Source organism: Cryptomeria japonica, chromosome 4 (assembly GCF_030272615.1).
Source record: "Cryptomeria japonica chromosome 4, Sugi_1.0, whole genome shotgun sequence".
NCBI lineage: Eukaryota > Viridiplantae > Streptophyta > Pinopsida > Cupressales > Cupressaceae > Cryptomeria > Cryptomeria japonica.
In genome coordinates, this window is record NC_081408.1 from 143,888,124 (window position 1) to 143,903,885 (window position 15,762).

Below are 15,762 nucleotides of genomic sequence, written 5' to 3' on the forward strand. Positions count from 1 at the left end.
GTGGCTACTAAACCATCAGCTACAGATGTTGAGATTGGGATTGAGACACAAACTGAATAATTAGTTGATCCCCTATCTATTGGAATTGTGACTGATACAAACATTGCTAAACCCACTAAGCTAGAACAATCGACTAACAACACAGTGAAACCAGTTGAGATATCGGCAGTGGACAGTACAGAGGTTCATATAGAGAAACCAATAGCGAATACTGAGACTTCATCAGAGAAACTGACAGTAGAGAGCGTAGTGAAACCCATTGAGGCATAGGTTCAGAATAAGGAACAAAAAAAGGTTGAGGTATAGGTTCATGCAAAGACAGAACCACTGACTTCATCTAAAAATCCCAAGCCTTTGGTAGTGGAAATGTAAACTCAAACAGATCCTCTAGAGAAAGAGAAAAGAAAAGCTATCACTACAACTGGCGGACTATAGATTGTGAGAACAGTTGGACAGTCATTCGACACATCAATGACTGAATTTAGGCCAATAAATGTAATAGAGGTACTATTGGATTCAATAAAGAAAATAATAGAGTGTATTGCACAAGCTTATAAGGCAATAGATTACACTTTACCAATTTTGAAGATGATAGCTCCAAAGTGCAACATAGATAATAAAGATTCTTTGATCTAACTAGACACATTGTCTAAGTATATAACTGGCAACCTAATAACACTAGACCAAATAAATGAAGATACATTCAAAGAGAAAATGAATAAGGAGAAAGAAAAATTATTTTGAGGAAACAGTGAAGAAGAATAAGGAACAAATGAAAACCTTATTACTGGCATTAGTAGAAACAATTTTGGATTTCAAGAAACTATATAGAGATACCTGCAAAACTGATATTTTGATAGAGGACATAGATTCAGACATCTGCAAAGCTAAAAAAGAAATAAACAATATTGCTGACAATTTAATAGGAAAATCAGATTCATGATTATTGCAGAGCTTAAACTGGTACTGAACCTGGCATAGCAAATGTTGATCTGAAGCAGTAGGTGACATTAGATTTGTATAATCCATTTTTGTAAGTCAGTGAGACTTCTTTTATCACTGAGCAGTGAGCTCTAGGCACCTGGCCCTCCTGCATGTGCAGGCCCCTATTATAACAGTAATATTCCCTTATTGGCCAGTAAGCGAATATTGTGGGTGACAAATCGCACCGAGGTTTTTCCCACATCGGGTTTCTCATTAAATATTGTGTTATGGTGTGTTTTTTATGTTGTACTTATTGTTCTTATTTACTGCATTAATTTTTAGTTTACTGGTAAACAATTTTGGTATGCTTTTCATATAATAAGCATGGAAAATTCATTAACTGGTCAAATACTGATTCACCCACCCCCCTCTCAGTATCTTTGGGAATCCTAACAGAAATAATTAGGTTTTCAATTATTTATAGTTCTATAATAATCTACCCTATATGAAAATAAAATAGTCATACTACTTCAAGAGATATGACTAAATAATGAAGGACATGACTACCATCAAAATGAAGAAGTGATTATAGGGTTATTGTAATCAAATAGATCTATTTTCTATTTTAAGGATATATTATTATTATTTCTATTAGAATTTGTGGATTTATACTGTACCATTGTATATTACATCCCTATATAATTTATTGCTTAGTTAGGCCCTATTTTAGCATGTATGGCCCCCCACATTCGGTCCAATTCATCCCAATTAAATTATGCATTCAATTACAACTTTACCTTCCTATTTTGGACCTTAGGTCCCTATTTGGGACTGCATTGGATGGAGAAAGGTGCCTTGCACTCCCTGCTCCCCAATATTTGGACCTAAATTCAGATCACTTAATAATTTTATTCAGTGGTTATTTTAAACCCACATCAACATGCTTCAAGTTTTATACTCTAAAATGCTTGAGAGAGGTATATAAGCAAGGTATATTCCTTTATTTAATGAGGAAACTCAATTCAATTCAATCTCTCAGCTACAATTTCATATTGCAAGCACTCAAGGCATTCAAGTATTCAACATTCAAGCATTCAAGGCATTTGAACCCACCATAGACTTCATTGTCACATACTTCAACAACCTTCATGCACACATGTCTTTTATGATTTCCTTTTAGGTTTTGTGGAGTCATGGTCTTGCATCAACATTTTTAATCATCAACATATAAGAAGTTTATTCTCAAATCTAGCCTCTACTACATATGATCAACACATTTTCCTTTCACGTATATTTAAATTCAATTTCAAGTTTAATACTTAAACTAGGGTTTGACTTAGGCAAAACACTTCCTACACAATATTTTCCCTTTTTTATGCATGCAAGAATAGGTTTTGGACCCACAAAAATATGTACTAAACAATCAAGAGGAGATCTATTATTTTCAATTTGTCAGAGTTGAAAATTTTTGGAGTAAGCTAAGTTGGGTGCCTTAGTCTTTGTAGAAGGTTAAGCTAGGTGACCTAGTCCTTCCAATTTTCCCTAAAATTCATTGTACAAGTTATTCTTAGTCTATCCCACTAAATATTCTTCTACAATCTATTCGTCAGTTTGTTATTTTTCGACACACATAGAAATTGATCTTTTCAACCCATCTGCATCATCCTTTATTTAAAATTGCATAGTAATAGTCCTCACATATTGAAGGACCATTGAATCCACATTGTGCTTAAGCCATTTTGAGCCTAGTGGATCATTTTCCTTCCAATGCAACTCGTAGGCAATAAATAGATTCCTATTTTGCTTGCATAGACTTGTAAATCCTATTTGATCGATATTAATTTTCGTGAACCCAATGCATCGTACACTTACACACGTTCAAATTTTAAATTTTTTATTGCATAATTTCATTGAATATATTGAGTGAACATTTCTTTTGTTACATCTTTAATATGTCATATGAGGTTTTTGTTTGATCACAAGTGCATATGGATTTCTTATATTATTTTCTAGTTCAAGATCAAGTACATTAAAGATGTTCCCTTTCATGCAAATTATGATAACTTGGCTCTTTCCTTCATTCATATACCCTCTCCCAAAATTGGTATATCGTCAATGAGGTGACATTTCTGCAAGAAGAGAATATATAAACTTCTTTCAAGGATTTCCCTCCTAAAGATAAAGATTTAGAAAATGATATTAATCCTTATCTGAAAATGTACCTCCTCCATAAGGATCATTTGATGCAAGGGGATGACATTGTGGCTACCATTCCTATTGGTACAATACTTATTTTCATTTCAATGACCTCCCACCTAGAGATGAAGCATTAATGAGATATGATTGTCGCTTTTATAAAAAAAAATTTAATCATGAAGATACCTTAGAGCAAGAGGATGATACCATTTCCCATCATTATTGTAGGATTTTTCCAAGATCAAGGGCACAATGAAAAGAATAAAAGAGACAATAGAATGACAAGAACAAACTGTATTCTCATCAATATGCAAAATGATCAACTGGATTAACCAATACAATGAATAGAGGCCTGCTTATATAGGCAAGGCTATATGGATGTATGAGCACACAAATATGACATGTGGCTCAATGAGAAACAAGTGTAGGTAAGAAATACTAGGGGTAGGTAAGAGAAATAATATTCCACAAGAGGTGGATGACCCACCAAATGTGGAGTGTAACAGCAAAATAAGACCACAAAAGGTGGAATTTCTCCTACAAGATCTATCCCTATGTGCACACTTCCCTAAGTGTCTCAAATCCAAACTATGAAGAGATGCATTATCCTAAGTTAACTTAAGTAAGTGTAATAATATCCAAAATGAATATTTATTTACACCAACACCCCCCCTTAAGTGCAACTTAGGGGAATGAAGACTCAAGTCAACAATGCAAGATGGGTCTCGGCTACTAGGCCATGATAGGTCCATGTACAATATGAAAATGCAAGCAAAACAATGCAATGCAATCTCTCACAAACGGAGAAAGGGAGAAAACCCAGTGGGAAAAAGCTCCCCCCCAAAAGAGAGATGAATGTACAAAAGACTCTCAAAGAAGAAAGACAAAACGTCAAAGAGGAAAAGGTACCCCCCATAAGAGAGGAAGGAGAAGTCAGCTAACCCCCCCTAATTACACATCCCGCACCCCCAAGAGAGCTCACAACTGTTGGAACTTACTCTCGGTGAAAGGTTTGGTGAATATGTCAGCAACTTGCTCTGCTGTAGGACAATACTACAAATCAATGACCTACTCCTGGATGAGCTCTCAGAGATAGTGCATATGAATCTTGATGTGTTTGGTCCACTGGTGCTAGACTGGGTTCTTCGAGATTGCAATAGCACTCTGATTGTCGCAATGTAGAACTGTCGGTTGTGGAGTGGTGAATCCAAACTCTGTGAGAATCTGCTGGAGCCAAATGTCTCAGTCGCTGTATTAACAGTGCCTTGATACTCAGCCTCAGTTGAAGAGAGAGCAATAGCATGTTGCTTCTTGCTCTACCAACAAATGGGGCCTGAACCAAGGTGAAAACTATAACCAAAAGTAGACTTACGATCATCAAGATCGCCAGCCCAATCAGAGTCTGTGTAACCAACCAAGCGAAGTCCTGTGCCTACTGCATAGTGAATCCCATAGTGATGTGTACCCTGGATGTAATGAAGGATGCATTTGGCGACTTTCCAATGAAGCTCATGTGGTTCCTGCATGAAGAGAGAAACCATACCAACTGCAAATGACATATCAAGGCATGTATGAGTCAAGTAGATGAGACTACCCACAAGCTGACGATACAAAGTGGCATCAACTGGTGGAGAAGAACACTGAGCCTCAAGCTTGACTCCTGAAAGAAAGGGAGTCAGGGTAGGCTTACAACCAGCCATATGAAAGTGTGCAAGTAGATCAAGAGCATACTTGGGCTGCGATAGTGTAATCCCGAAAGGTGACTCTGAAATCTATATCCTGAGAAAGTACCCGAAAGGTGACTCTGAAATCTATATCCTGAGAAAGTAGTGCAAAAGACCCAAGTCAGTCATAGCAAATCTGTCATGCAAAGCAGATTTGACTATGCTAATGATGGATGAAGTACTCCCTATAATGATCAAGTCATCAACATAGAGCACAAGTATCAAGTGAGAGTCATCCTTTCTCAAAATATAGACATTCGGATCAGAATGACACCTAGTGAACCCTGCGGAGAGAAGAAAGGAATCCATCTTGGCATACCAAGCCCTGGGGGCCTGCTTAAGGCCATAGAGAGATTTTCTTAGTTTGCAAACCAAGGAAGTATCCTGGATGAAACCCTATGGCTGCTCCATATAAATCTCCTCATCAAGATCACCATGAAGAAAAGCACTCTTCACATCCATCTGATGTACAGCCCAACCATGAGTTGAAGCAATAGCAAGTGTCAATCGAATGGAGTTCATTTTGGCTACGGGTGCAAAGGTCTCAGTATAATCAACACCTACCACCTGAGAGAAACCTTTCACAACAAGCCAAGCCTTATACTTATCCACACTACCATCCACTACAAACTTGGTCCGATAGATCCACTTACATCGAACCATCTTTCTCCCCTTAGGGAGATGGACTAAATCCCATGTGTTGTTCCTCATCAAGGAACTATACTCTTCCTCCATAGCTTGGTCCCACTCAGGAACCCCTGATGCTTCCCTAAATGTCTGTGGATCGGAAGCGGTGGCAATGAATGCATGTGGAAGATCCTGATGTTGTGATCGAGTTCTCCATGTATCTGAAGGATCCCCAACAAGAGAACCTACGGACTCAAGTATCTGTCAAGCCCAATGAGGTCTAGGTGGAGGTGGAGAACGAGGCTCCTCAACTTCAAGTGGATCCACAATGGAGGAAGGTGCACGAGGTAGAGAGGCTAAGCTAGGAGAGCTTTCCTCAAAGTGAACACTCCTCTCAATGAACACCTCATTTGTCTCTGGATCCATCAATCTGTATGCCTTAACACCCTTAGGATATCCAACAAATATGCAAGGCTGACTTTGAGGTTCCAATTCCGTGCATTTCTGCGGAGGTATGCGAGCCCATGCTGGACACCCAAAGAGTTTGAAATGTCTCACAATCAGTTTCCTACCAGCCCAAGTTTCAAAAGGAGTAATACCTTGCAAAGCTTTGTGGGGAACCTGATTCTGGATGTGCGTGGCACAACTGATAGCCTCTGCCCAAAAAGCAAGATCAAGAGAACGTGCATGTATCATACAGCTAGCCATTTCTTTGAGAGTTCTATTCTTACGTTCTGCAACCCCATTTTGCTATGGAGTGTATGCTACAAAATGCTGAAGATCAATTCCCTCAAATGTACAAAAATCCTCAAGTCTTTTGTTCACATATTCCCTTCCATTATCTGTGTGAAGAATCTTGACCACTTTCCCTAATTGCTTCTCCACACGAGTCTTGAAGTCCTGAAATCTATCAAATACTTCACTCTTATGAATGAGAAAGTAGACCCAAGTGAAGTGGGAGTAGTCATCAATGAAGGTGAGAACATAGCGTGCCTTACTAAATGAAGGTGCTGGAAATGGACCTGCTACATCGCTGTGAACAAGTTGAAGAGCTTCCAAAGCTCTCCAAGTTTTCCCTTTGTCAAACTTCTCTTCAAGATGCTTGCCCATGGAACAACCTGGACATACACCCTCTAAAAAACGGATTCGAGGTAGACCTATGACCATGTCTTTAGTGCTTAGCTACTGAAGATAGCGGTAGTTGAGGTGACCAAACTGCTCATGCCATAGCTTACTTTCTGAATTTGAATGAGTAAGCAAGGCCCTAGAAGGTGAACTTAGCACAAAGTGGGAGAATGAATAAAGCCTTGAGTTGTCATTGACTTGTCCCACTGCTACCAAGGCATCATCATCAAGTTCCTTTACCACAACTGAATCTGGTGTAAACTCAACCTTTTTCCCATTCCCATAGTGAGTGATTTGGTAGATGGAGAGAAGGTTGGTAGACAAATTAGGAACATAGAGAACATTCTCAAATGTTCCATTATCCATGTTAGTTGAACCTTTCCCTTCAACCTCTAGTTGTGTGTCATCACCTATGTAAATGTGAGGTACCTTAGATGGCTCCAATGAAGAAAACTGCTCCTTTGTAGAACCCATGTGATATGAGGCACCCGGGTCAAGAATCCATTGCTGTGAAGAACCTGTTGTAGCCACAAATGCTTGCCCTTTTCCCTTAGACTGTGAGGAAGAGGAAGGAGATGAATCCTTCTTTGTGTAGATGGATGGCAAGTTGATGTTGTTTTTCTTTAGAAGATTGGTTAACTCATCAACTTGTTTTGTGTGGCATCGATGCTCATCATGACCATACTTCTTGCAATATGCACAAGTTGGTTTATCCTTCCTAGGTGGTGTCCCCTTCTTGGAAGAGGATGAAAAATTGCCTTGTGATGGAGAGGATGATTGTCCTTTTTCCTGGTGTGGCTTAGACTTAGAGTGCTTCTTCTTCTTGTTGGAATCTTTGCCTTGACTTCCTTGATTCCCTTGATTAGCCACCAAAGCCTTGGACTTTAAAGACTTGAGAAACCCCATGTTCAACAGCTTAGATTGTTCCAATATTAACATTTCTATGAAAGCATCAAATGAAGGCATAACTTAGGAACTCCCCATTGTCAAATGATGAGTTTGGAAGCTAGACACAAATGCTGCATATTCTAGTGCAAGCTTGTCCAACAAGTTGAATATCAATTGAGCATCCTTTTTGTCAATTCCACAATCCTTAAGCTTTGCTCTTAGCTCATTTGCTTTGGTGACATAATCTTGGATTGTATCAAAACTCTTGGGATTCAAGTTGGTGAGCTCATTGTCTATCTAATAGCCTCTGATTTCATCAACTTGTCCTTACAATTTCTGAAACATATCCCAAGCCTCTTTGACTATTTTACACTTCTCAATGTGAAAAATGAGGTCATCTGATACATACTTGCGTAAGGTTCCAAGAGCCATGCAATTCTTTGTGAGCCATTCTAATTGAGCATTTGGATCAACCTTAGGATTAGGTGGTGTTGTTATTGTTCCATCTATGTAGTGTGTGAGACCCTTTTCCATTAATTTACTCCATACTTTAATTTTCCATGATGCATAATTATGTGGATTTAAAGGTGGAAATTTATTAGGACTCATTGCAACAAAAATGGAAAGACCACAAAGAGAGGCACAATCACACAAGACACCCCCCCAAATTCACTCAATCAAAGAACCCCCCCAAAAGTGATGCTTTGGCACTTTATCAGTAGTGTGTATATAATGGGCCACTTGCAAAAAATGGCAAAGTGGACTTGTGATTACAATTTTACAACTACCTTAATAAGGCCAAAAGAGTCTCAAACTAATAATGCAAGAGATCTAACTAAGATCCAAGCAATTTACAAGTACCTAATAGGCCAAATAAGACCAATATATAAAAGTACAATTTCCACTCAAAATCTCTGAAATCTGATCATAGATTATGAAAGTAGACAAAAAACATGCACTTTCAAAAAAAATGGCACCTGAAAAGGAGGTCGTATGAGCTCAAACGAGGCCTTTGAAGTTGCAGAATTGAGGATTGGATAGGTATAGCTCAGAGAATCCAAAAATTCTGAAAAACCTATGCACCAAAATTAGAAAATAACCACACCATTGTGAAGATCACAAAATTTTAGCCCATTTCAAAACAAATTGCACCAAAAAAGGAGCAAAAATGAGCAAGATATGGCCTTTCAAAGTTGGACTGCAAAACTGAAAAGCCCAATAGAGAGGGGTCAAAAAAATTTCAAAAAATGCAGATGTGGCAATGACATCAGTAGTTTACTATGTTAAATTTGATGGCCATATGACCGTCGCGAAAAATTCACCTCCCTACTGACTGGGCGTCGTACTATACGAACTGCTGACTGGGCAAGTGACTATGCAGTATGGCTGACAGGACGTACGGATCTGACGTGGCACTGTGTGGTGGGTAACGTGGCATACGGACTGCTGTGTGTGAGCCGCGTGGCGGGGTCCTGGTAGCCGACTGGGCTCTGTGTGGTAGGGTCAGAGGCTGGGCGATCACCGAAGATCTTTGGCTGATGGCGTTAGGTAGACGGTAACCGGAGAGGAGGTAGCAGCTGGAGGTGGCATGGATAGGTGTCGTCGGCGGCCTGCAGAAGGCGGAGACCGACAGAGACCTGCGGAAGGCGGAGACTAGCAGGGATCTGCTCAGGTGGTAGCGGCAGTGGGTGGTACCCATTGCGGTACTGTCTGCAGCATGGTACAATCCTGCAACACACGTACTGCGGGTATGGGGGGGTCTGCGGACCCCCAAACACAGCGCAAAAAAAAAAAAAAAAATTAAAAAATTTTTTTTTATCACTTTTTGATTTTTTGATTTTTTTTTTTTGAAAAATAAATTTTTGAAATTTTTTTTTGAAATCCGTACGATAATAGCCAAAATAGGGAAAAAAAATTTCTCACCAAAATAGGTCGACTTTATAGTCGAAATTTATGGAAACGGCCTCCCAGATTCAACGGTGATGTCCAAATCACTGTATGACGCCCCCCAAAAATGAAGATCCCCAAATCCGAAAATACAAGCCTTCCACGATATCTCCAAAAACCAATCAATGAAGCCCCAACAGCTCTGATACCATGTAGGATTTTTCCAAGATCAAGGGCACAATGAAAAGCATAAAAGAGACAATAGAATGACAAGAACAAACTATATTCTCATCAATATGTAAAATGATCAACTGGATTAACCAATACAATGAATAGAGGCCTGCTTATATAGGCAAGGCCATATGGATGTATGAGCACACAAATATGACACGTGGCTCAATGAGAAACAAGGGTAGGTAAGAAATACTAGGGGTGGGTAAGAGAAATAATATTCCACAAGAGGTGGATGACCCACCGAATGTGGAGTGTAATAACAAAATAAGACCACAAAAGGTGGAATTTCTCCTACAAGCTCTATCCCTATGTGCACACTTCCCTAAGTGTCTCAAATCCAAACTACGAAGAGATGCATTATCCTAAGTTAACTTAAGTAAGTGTAATAATATCCAAAATGAATATTTATTTACACCAACAATTATAATGTTTTCATTGCTCTCTATCCCAAAAATGAAGAACCTAACCAAGATCAAATCAATACCATTTGTGTTTCCAAGAAGCCTAAAGTTGTTGTCCACCTTCATCAAGATGTCTCTCAACCTCAAAAAAAGCCAAAAATTATTGTTAAGGATGGATTGAATCATCAACCTAATTATCATGCGATGTCTTACACATAATAACGAAGTATTTACTTTAGAAGTCAACAATAATATATAAATTAAAGAATAATATAGTTTTTTGGGTTCCTACAATCCTCTCTCCAATTTGAAAAAATACACCATCTCCTACTAAAGATTATCCTAAAGAGGAACTCTTGGAGAATGATTGGGGGTCATTAGATTTCACACCCTCTTTTCTATTGCAAATATAAGATGCTTGAATTTGATACTCCAAATTTTTATCCTAGCACATGTTTTGATATTGATTGGGCCTCTTTAAAATTCAATCCAATACAACCTAAGATCAAACAAAGTCTTTATCCTAATCCTACAATTGGATACAATGGACATATTTTAGGATGTGTGCAACAAAGTCTTGAAAGTTATGATAAATCACACTTTTTGAATGAAGAGCTAGGTTTCCAATCTCTTCCTTTGTCAACTTCCCCTCCACCATTGTCTAGTGAATCCATGTCTTCTTATTCCAATATGAAATTACAACAAGATTTTTTTTTTTCCAAGCGGTGTGAGTTGGTTCTAAGGATGGTTGATACTCTATCAAGATGGGTTTTGATATTTTCCCTCCTCCCCCACCATCCTCTGATTGGTCATAAATTTGGAGGTAAAAAAAAACCCCTAAGGTTTACTTTTTATGGTGGATTTCTTGTCATAAAAGGATCTTAACTATTGGAAGCCTTCAAAAGAGGGGCTTTTAGATGGTGAATAGATTTTTTCTTTGTGAGATGGTTGAAGAAAGAATCAACCATCATTTTTTGCATTGTCCCTTCTCTTTGTTGGTCAAACAAAAGATTAATAGATAATTTTTTGTTTATTAGGTGTGGCACTTAGACCCTAAGTTAGTCTCTTCTAGCTAGACTCCCCTATCCTCACATTGTCTCATTTGAGAACTCTAATCGCAAGCCTTCCTCTATATGAGCTAAATTTTATGGATAGAACTCAATGACAAAAAATTTAGAGACTATAAGACTCATTGGAAAAAATCTATCATTTTCTCTGATTAACCAAGTCAAGGAGAATATGAAAATATTTGGTAATTCCAAATGCTTTGGAATCAAATATCATCAAGAATTAGGATTTGATAGACATCCTTTCAAATTTAATCTTCCCACCTATTGGGTTTAAAAATGCTATAAAATGAGCCCCCTGAAATTAATTGGTTGAAACTTAATTTTGATGGCTCTTCTAAAAGTGATGCAGGTCTAGCTAATGGGGGTGGTATCATTAGAGATTCACAAAGAAAGGGCATGGTGTCATACATGGTAAATTTGGTTGTTCAAACATCAAACATTGTACTATAATTATTCATTGGAAAGGATTGGCTTTGTTCAATCTTATGATAACTATGCTTTTAGCAATATCACCCTTTGTTGTCTCTTACCCAAATACGGTATTACTATCTATCTAAGTCATTTTCTTGGTTATACTATACATGCCATGAATGGGGACCTCATCTAGATAGAACTTGATAGTTGCAAAAAATTTATAGGGAATGGGTTTCTCTTGAATAATGTGGTGGAAGGTAATTTGGTGACCTGTGTGGATGGTATGAATGGATTTAACCTTACTCTATCTGAACAATTTATCAAAAAAGAGGGACTTCCCTGTCTATGCAAGGAAAGTTAATGAGCTTTGTGATAATTACAACAAGAAGCGAGCTATCATCTATTGCCTTTTGGGTCAGCTTAACATGGTAAGGAAGAAAATAAATAGACTAGAACCCCTTGTTGAAGCTAATTTCAGAACTTTTGGATAGGTTGTGGAGGACAAAGACTAGAGAGTTTGGGAAGTGGCTAATAACTTGGTTGAGAAGTTAAACAAAACAGAATGTATTGAGGAAGAACTAAAGGGACTATATGAGAAAATTTGCCAAAAGGATGGCAAGGAGGAAACAATGAGGGATATGGAGGAGATTTAGACTAGCAAGGCATCTCTCAAGAGAAAAATGGAGGATGTGATTGTGTAGATTAATTAGATGTTTAAAAGAAACTCGGCTACCTTTCAGGTTATCCAAGAGGAATTTGAGAAGAAGGACTAGAAGAATAGACTTGTGGTCTCTTCCATGGCCACATGGTTAGAGGTATCGATTTTGAGAGTGGATGTGACTCCAGAATCACCTGTTTATTTCGTCTGGCAAGGGTTCTAACAAATGACTCTGATTCTCCAATAAGGTGAAGGCTCTGAGTCAAGACAGGAAGTTTGAGAAGGCGCCCACCAAGTAAGCCATTGGTTCGTGCCTTCGGTGGGAGTGGGTCTATGTGTTATGTTCTGCTTTTTTTTAGTCTCATTGGTCTTTGTTTTTTGTTGTATCTGTTTAAGAGCATTTGATTTTGTTCCTTTTTGGTAGTAGGCTCTAGAGTGTTGGGTTCTAATTCCTTGTGAGTCCCATGGGTTTTCTCAATCTTTCATCTTTATAGTGGTTATGTAATGGCTCGAGCCTCTCTAATTTTTGGCCAATCAAAATATTATCAACATAAAACTATTTATTTAAAACTATTTTAGTACTATATAGACAAATATATTATTATTTTTATTTTAAAAGATTTAATTTTTTGAGCTATTATTTTTCTAATACACTAGTTTTATTTTTTTACATAACTTTTAATTTAAAATCTATTATTCATGTTTATTGAGATGCTTGTCCGTTTCATCATTGAATAATACTTTTGAAAACAAATAAATATTATTAAATTTATAAAAAAAAATAAATTATTTTAACATTAATTTGAATAACTTATTTTTAATTTAAAATAAAATATTGTATTATAGATCTTTTAAAAATCAATACATGAATTCTGACATTTCTGTAACACTTTTTTAAAATATGTTTTATAAACATGATAATATTTTTCTTAAAAAGAATAAAATATTACATTATAGATCTTTTTAAAATCAACACATGAATAAAAACATTTCTACAACACATTTAAAAAAAAAAATTGTAAACATAATAATATTTCGTTATATTTAATATAATATAAACTCTAAACAAAGGAAATCAAATAAAAAAGATAGTTGACTTCTTCCTAACAATTATCTTTTTTTAATACCTTCTATCAATTGTACAGATTTCTAAATACTAGCAACCTGGAAAACCCAAACATGCACGGAATAAAAAAACAAGATGATTGAAGAAACAACAACCGACATATCATTAATAATTTTGAAGGAACAACAACCGACAGTGTCATTCAATTTCAACAATAGACGAAGTTTCAATGACAGAGTCTCCTCTTTTAACAAAATGCTTGACAGTGTCATCTAATTCGATAGAAATTGTTAGACCAGTTCAAATATTTATGTTAACTACCAGTATTGACGGAGTCAATTCATGGAAGAAAACTTTAAAAAGTGTAGTAATATTGGAAAAAATCTGAAGCACAGTAAATTCATACTTAATCCAGCATTCCCATTCCTTGTTATGCTTGATTGCACATGTGATACGTCATTCATGTAGGATAAAGTCTACACGCAAGCAAGTGGAAATAGAATAAGTCTAACTTTAAATGCTATCATCATATATTGCAAATGTTCAGAATACCAAAGCTTGGTCACATTGCATAGTCCGTGTTGACTCGGTCAAACGAATCAGTTGATTATGGTGTTAAATACCACATCCTTCCCTCCTCCTATAGTGCATACCCAAAAGCGATTTTGTTAACTTTTTCTCCTCTCATCTATCAGAATTCGGACTGCTGTTTAGCTACTCTGAACAGAAATGGAGGCTAGTCTGCTGGTGATTCCTTTGTTCGTATTATTTTTATCTACTACAGCTAATGGGCATGGGTTGAAGGTGGGTTATTATCACCAAACATGCCCTGAGGCGGAGGAGATAATCAGTGAAACTGTTGCCAAAGCTGTTAAAGCGAATCCTGGTGTGGCAGCTTCTTTCATAAGGATGCATTTCCATGATTGCTTTGTAAGAGTAAGTATTCTGAAATATTTTCATCTCGAATTTCATCCATTATTCTACAATAAGTATGTTAGAATACATATTAAACACAGCGATGGATGATTAATTGCAGGGTTGTGATGGATCAATTCTCCTTGATTCCACAGAAGACAACACAGCGGAAAAGGACTCCCCTGTCAACAACCCAAGCCTGACGGGCTACGACATAATTGATGAAGCCAAGTCCAAACTGGAAGCCAAATGTGCCGGCATCGTTTCTTGTGCCGACGTAGTTGCCTTTGCTGCAAGAGATAGTGCTTACCAAGTATGTATTCTTAACAATAATAATAATGAACTTACGATTATGTAGCAGTAATAATAGCTTGACTTATATTACAACGATTGCAAATTCAGGCTGGTGGATTATTTTGGGCGGTTCAAGGTGGGCGAAGAGACGGAAGGATATCTCGCGAATCAGAGGTCACAGATAATATTCCCTTTCCCTCATTTGATGTAAAAAGGTTAACACAATCTTTTGCTTCGAAGCAATTGTCACAGGAGGACATGGTCACTCTCTCAGGTAGGCCTGCTTATTTCATAACAATACTCAATAAAACGATTAAACTGGCTGTAGATTATATCTTATATAAATAATCTGATTGCTCTTGTAGGTGCCCATTCAATTGGGGTTTCTCACTGTGCTTCATTCACCGGAGATCGTCTGTACAACTTCAGCGGCAGAGGCGGTCAAGACCCTTCCATGGAGTCTAACTATGCTCTTCAGCTCAAGGCCAAATGCCCCCCTTCGGCTTCAAACGACACCGTTGTTCCACTGGATCCTCTCACACCCACTAAATTGGACGCGAAATACTACACTGATTTGCGACACAAGCGTGGATTGCTCAAGTCCGATCAGACTTTGATGTCAAATTATGCCACTTCCAGACAGGTGAAGATAAACGCAAAGTACCCCACAATTTGGAGGAAAAACTTTGGAAGGGCAATGTTAAAGATGGGTGCAATTGACGTGTTGACAGGATCGCAGGGAGAGATTAGGAAACAGTGCCGTGTCCCCAACTAGCCAATTTTTCCACAGTCCATAAATTAGTTGAAGTGTCATTGCTCTATTGTTGTGTACCATTCTTTAATCAAAATTCTTTCATACAAAGGAGAAAATGACAATTATTTGGTCAGATGTCTCCTTGCAATTCTTTTCCCTGTTTCGATGATTCGAGAAATTAAATGATATTTTTGCCCATAGAATTGAATATATTTTTTTGTGTGTGGATATACTAGCACCGATGCTGTAATAACATGTTAAAATGAAAACTTTCACATTGAGTTCCGTTCTCAACCACACTGCATATAGCCTCTACGAACATATTAGAGGTTCCGCCATTCATGTGATGAAAACATCTTAGAGGGCTAACAGTTCAAAATGCTAATAAGGTATTAGTATGGTCAATATAAATGTAGATAAAAACATGATCATTTATTAAACATAATCTAAAATCATGGAGTATAATTAATTGTGATTAAAAATAAAATAGAATTATAGAATTATAATTTATATTAAAAATTGATATAAGTGAATTTTGATTTTTTAAATGTTGAGATCTAAAGGTATAAAGTGTAATGTTGAATT

General features: G+C 37.3%; 1 protein-coding gene across 1 annotated transcript; it reads left to right on the top strand.

The window, feature by feature from the left end:
* Positions 1–13,927: 13,927 nt before the first annotated feature.
* On the top strand, positions 13,928–15,202 carry LOC131074050 (peroxidase 5-like). Its single transcript, XM_058010597.2, has 4 exons — positions 13,928–14,150; positions 14,251–14,442; positions 14,532–14,697; positions 14,789–15,202. The coding sequence occupies exons 1-4, from the start codon at positions 13,944–13,946 to the stop codon at positions 15,196–15,198; spliced, it is 975 nt and encodes a 324-aa protein (XP_057866580.2). The 5' UTR covers positions 13,928–13,943; the 3' UTR covers positions 15,199–15,202.
* The last annotated feature ends 560 nt before the right edge of the window (positions 15,203–15,762 follow it).